The sequence below is a fragment of the Hydractinia symbiolongicarpus genome, chromosome 8 (genome assembly GCF_029227915.1).
Source record: "Hydractinia symbiolongicarpus strain clone_291-10 chromosome 8, HSymV2.1, whole genome shotgun sequence".
Taxonomy (NCBI): Eukaryota; Metazoa; Cnidaria; class Hydrozoa; order Anthoathecata; family Hydractiniidae; genus Hydractinia; species Hydractinia symbiolongicarpus.
This window is the reverse complement of record NC_079882.1, coordinates 11,201,239-11,206,837: the sequence shown is the minus strand read 5'-3', so window position 1 is coordinate 11,206,837 and position 5,599 is coordinate 11,201,239. Positions and strand designations below refer to the sequence as shown.

Genomic DNA, 5,599 nt, shown 5'->3' with positions numbered 1-5,599 from the left:
GAAGTTGCAGCGCAAGAAAGCTACAGGTTATGACCAAATACCATCAGGACTTTTGAAAGACAAAGACGGAGCCACAGCGTTATCAAGTCCCTTATCGTTCATCATCAACTTGTCGCTAAAAACAGCCACCATACCAACTGAATGGAAGTTGGCGAAAGTCATCCCACTCCACAAGGGTGGGAAAATGGATGAAATGTCAAACTATCGACCGATAGATACCAGTCATATCTAAAATAATGGAGAGAGCTGTTTATGTTCAACTTGTGAGCTATCTTGAAGAAAATGAAATTTTAACACCCAACCAATACGGATACAGGAAGAAACGATCTACCGAATTAGCCACACTCTATCTGACAGAGGAAATCAGGAAGGAGATGGACAAAGGGAATTTAACAGGTGCGCTTTACGTTGACCGTTTACACGGTTATAATTTAAAAATTTTCAATAGGAAATCAGCACATTCAAATTGTATAAAAAATATTAATGTAAATTTTTAACTTCTTCTCAGGACGGGCTGTTTTTATCATCGACTTCTTAAAAGGCACGCGCACACCAAACTTACGAGGAAAGAAATGCTCAACCCATTGTTCGCGTAAAGGCTCTGCGAGAATATTAGATGTGATTTGGGTAGCCATTTTGGCGCACAAAAATATCATAAAAGTATACTATATTTTGAAAGCACTCCCTCTCTCTCTCGTATCCAGACTCTTCAAGGTGGTTCACCTAATATGCACTGGTGCTAATGTCTCATTTTTTGTTTACAAAAAACGCATCAAGATTAAAGCTTTTGGTGAGATTGGAATGAAAAGTTTATTCATTTTTATATCAGAACATTTGCGCCTGGTTGTGGAGGTAACAAACGTAACGCTTGAGTAGCTTTCTAATAACTTTATACAAACATACAGAAAGTTGGCTACATGAAGATATCAAATTCACGCGAAGACGTTGCAAAGGTATGCCCAAGTATACCGGAAATTGTAATTCACTTCTGTTTTGTATATTGCAAAAACGTTCGAAATTCAAACAGTAAAGGCAAATATCTGAATTCCTTTCCAGCTATTCTTTCACCTATCGAAAGCCACAACATTGTAGCCAGTAATGGAATTATATTCTGTATTTTAGATAGAGGCAATATGGCTGAAGCACAGTAAACTGGTGCATTTGGTTTCACCATGTATATTTTAACACTTGTATATATAGCTTTAGCTTCTTTCTTATCTATCTCAGCAGGTATTACTATTATTCTTGGATTACTGTTAAAGTTAAAAATGCCTTTCCAGGCAAGTGAGTTGTTGATAGCAGGTGAAATAACTTTCTTGTTCCACGACAGGCCCCATCAACAAAAACACATTGGCAAAAGATTTGTATGCAAGAGATGTGACAGTTACTGCTACAGCGGAAATCTATGTAAAGGACAAACAGAAGAAAGGACAAAAAAAGTTCTTGATCAAACCGACTTCAGCAACGTCTGTTGTGAGAAAAAGACGATCTTTTAAACTGAAAAAGGTATACTTCTACGCCCAATCCTTTCATCAGTCTTCATTGGTGTTTTTTATCAATTTTTTTCTGCTTAATCTTACCTAAATTAACTTAGTTAATTAGTCAAAGCTACAATTTTATTGAAAATATATGTTCTCGTTTCTGCGACAGCCATGTTTCCCAACAGTCTTACAACAATTACGTGGAAAGCCAACTACTAAATGCGAAACAGCTCTCTGTGTAAACTTTAAATCTATATCTTATCCAGATTGTTGGATATATGTTAATTTATAAAATTTTGTCTTTTTAGCCATTTAATTAAATCTTTATACATTGGGTTGATGTAGCCGTTTGAAAAAGGAGCTGATGTTGAAAATGTGTTATTCCGTTATAGAACACCCTAAACAGACACCTTTCTAAAAGTGAAACACTTTCGCACGTGGAAGCGAACAAGCGGGAATTACCATACACTAATCCCCATCCTAGTGCTGATGATCAGGGTCCTCTGGTCGGTAAAATATCTGATCCAATTAAAGCATCTAGCAAGCAAATTATACCAACACAACAGCTGAGAAAACAAGTAGCGGTGAAGAACGAGGTTGCAATGAATAATGCTGATTTTGATGTGAATAATTACGCCTTTAACAACAATGACAATAATGATGATGATTCTGATGGAGATGAGGAAGATGATGGTAAGAAAATCTTTAGCATAGCGCATCTCAAATTAGGGAATCTTCAGAAACAAATAATAGTTATCATTAAACTTCCATTATAATTTTTGTGAAGTAAAAGAAGTCGAGGTTTCAGTAAAGAGGGTAAAACAAGCTAGAAAACTTAGAATTTGAAAACTTTGCTATCTAAAAGAGATATGAAAAATTATAGCGACGAAACTAAAGAGTGAAAAACGCAGATCGTTTAGTAAATATTGATTAAAATATTATACTTCTTAAAAACCGATCCGTTGCACCAACGGATTTTCCAATAATCAAGAGGTACTACTTTTCAAGATTTATACCTTGCAGAGACACTAAACCTTCATAAAGCGGGTTAGTTAGGGGACAGTGCTGTTACAGAAAGGTCAATCGAGGAAAAAGTCGATAAACCAAAATTTTAAACCTGTGATGAACACAGCGTTGTTGTAAATATCTTTCTTTTGATTTATCGTGATGTAAAATGTCGCCAGATAAGACATGGAAAATTATACCTTTTTATAAGCATTTATCCAGAAGTATAGCAACCTTTAGGTCTTGCATTGACCCCCCCCCCTCCTTCTTAGCAATCTTTCTAGTTGAACTTTGATGATAGTGTCAGAAGTAACATATATCAATTTTTAAATAGTGTGCTTTAGAGAATTTCTTTGAGTGTACAATGTAAAAAAGTAGGTACTAAGCAACCAGCTAAGAAATTTGAGGGCAAAAAGTTTCTACTCTTATCAAAACCTAAAGTCTGATTACAAAAACGTGTACCCTTAGTTCGTTTGATCATGGTTTAGATGACATAACACCAACAGATGCAACAGATGGTGCAGAGCAGGACGCTTCAGAAGACGAAAATGCGCCCACAGACACTCCCGACGTCACTGATGGGTCAGCGGCTGATGTTAGCTCTCAAAATAATGATGAAGGGAATATTGCTGGCAGTGATAATAATGACAACACGAATCAAGCTCCAGAGCCTCCTAATCTTTCATATAATGATTTGAATGCTGACCCTGAAGATAGCGGTAAGAATGATTTATAAGAATTCAATAAGTTGCACTTTTTTATAAGCAACAGGTTAATTGGCATAAGCTTCAATCTTGCTTATCACTTTCAGAATTTAAATCTCAAAATATTCTTATGACGGGCTTATTTTAAAACTAAGACTTTTAACAATTTTGTTTTAAACGTTACCTGGAACAGACAGATAACCTGACTTGAGGGAATGTGATAAAATTAGTATGAACAACGTGTACGGTTAAAAAGTTTTTTTATCACTTAAACCGAATCTTTATATCCTTTAAGTTCGTTCGTTCATACTTACTGAGGTGTTTGCTGAGGTGTTTACTGAGGTATTATAAATGTATTTCGGCCTTGGGATATGCTATGCTTATTATTTAATGCAATTTAAGACTCGATATGTTTATATCCACCGTGCTTATTAAAAAGGCGCGAAACGTGATCTGAAAATTTAGCGACCAAATTGAATCAATAAATTGAAAATGCATTGTTTAAAGAGACATACTCAATATTAAGCACATCAGCATATTGCTGATGTCCAAGCACTTTATTTTTGCATTTGAAATTGATCACTTCGTATTTGAAATTGATCACTTCGTATTTGAAATTGATCACTTCATATTTGAAATTGATCACTTCGTATTTGAAATTGATCACTTCGTATTTGAAATTGATCACTTCGTATTTGAAATTGATCACTTTGTATATGAAATTGATCACTTCGTATTTGAAATTGATCACTTCGTATTTGAAATTGATCACTTCGTATGTTTTAGATGACAGTGACGATCTAGCACCTACCGATTCCACAGAAGGAGAAAAGAAGGCCATAATTGTGAATCACAAACCAAAACGAAGTGAAACCAAAAATATTGTAGGTGACAAACGTGAATTGAATCCGGGTCTACCAATAGAAAATGACAGCTCCCAAGAGGATTCAGAACTGACAAAAGATTTTGTTGAACTTTCCAAACTTGAACAAGACATTAATACCATTGCGGGGGATCTGTCAAGCAAAAAGAGAAACAACATTTCAAAAAATAGACGTTAATATATATATATAAAAAGTTTTTTGCACCATTCACATATGTGTTTTAAATTGGAGTATTCAAGATATTACATTTATGCATGTTTGTTTTTGAAGAAAAGCTTAACCAAAAATCCATATTTGGAATGTTATTTAACTTGCGCCAGTTCAAGTTCTTAACCTGCTTATCACGTTACCCGAGACAATAAAACAACGCAAACAGTTGAACAATACGCAAGAAACTAAAATTAAGCAAAAAGTTTGAAAATTTAGTTCGCCACTGCAAGACTGTCTTAAGGTCAAAATGGGGATAAACTAAAGGATCTAGTGCCGTATGCTGACCTCCTGAATAAAAACGTCCCATTTTAATGATCTTAGTCAAGCAGTGAACGATGAGATTTTTGATTCGTGGACGTTTAACTATGGCTGCGCTTTCTTGGAACCCACATATTCAAAAAATAGGCAAAATTGTGTGAACATTCAACGACTGTTATGGCGATAATTCTTTCGTTGATTTTTATAAAAACACACAATAATCATGTAACAAATCTGATAACAGAAAAAAAAATGAAACTTGAGACAGCAAGGACGGAGTAAATGAAATTTATGTTGAGTTGATTGGTAGTTGCATGGGCCACCCTCCCTGATTTCTTTAAAACTAAAACTGATACAAAACTAAAATTAATAAAAAAATAAAACATAAATATAAAATATAAGAAAATGATATTACACAAGCAAGTGAAAGAAAAATTTGTGTTGACTCGAAATTTGTAATCATCCAGCAATAATGATTGACAATTATTTCCAGAACATTCACGTTTTGCAAATAACGAGCTGGCATCTTATACTAGCGGTTTACTATTACAGCTATGTCTATATCAAGTTTTAAAGCATAAAACTTAACCATTTATTTACACAGTGATGTACATAAAAATATCGAAAATATAACGACAAGAAAACAAAAAACTTGGCAAAATTAACTGTCAGGATGGGTGATTGTGCGGTTGATACCTGACGAGGGAATAAAAGTTTTGTTTCAGGTTTCAGGTTCAGACATTATAGTAGCCTTTACATGGACCCAAAATGAGACTTTATGAATTTTAATTGCATTTACATGGAGTTATTTACATCGGGATTGTGGAGTGTGTGTCATAACCTTTTAAGCAAACGTGTTCCACTTGTTATCTCGAACTTTCCTTCGAATGTTTGCAAAACTAGTCGTTAGCCCGTGGAAAAATCCACGGGTTCACCCGTCCTTTTTATACCGCACTGCGTGCGTCTCGCTACTTACGCAGCTAATCTACCATTTTTCGTGACGGACGGACACACGTATACGGATATTATAATATAGAACTAGCAGGTAGCCTGTGGA

At 34.9% G+C, this 5,599-nt stretch overlaps 1 protein-coding gene across 1 annotated transcript; it reads left to right on the top strand.

Moving 5' to 3' along the window:
• Nucleotides 1–873: 873 nt before the first annotated feature.
• On the top strand, nucleotides 874–4,365 carry LOC130655858 (germ cell nuclear acidic protein-like). The gene is made up of 6 exons (XM_057458674.1): nucleotides 874–953; nucleotides 1,123–1,230; nucleotides 1,331–1,506; nucleotides 1,874–2,174; nucleotides 2,975–3,205; nucleotides 3,977–4,365. Exons 2-6 carry the CDS (start codon nucleotides 1,173–1,175, stop codon nucleotides 4,249–4,251), a joined length of 1,041 nt encoding a protein of 346 aa, XP_057314657.1. The 5' UTR covers nucleotides 874–953; nucleotides 1,123–1,172; the 3' UTR covers nucleotides 4,252–4,365.
• Nucleotides 4,366–5,599: the final 1,234 nt, after the last annotated feature.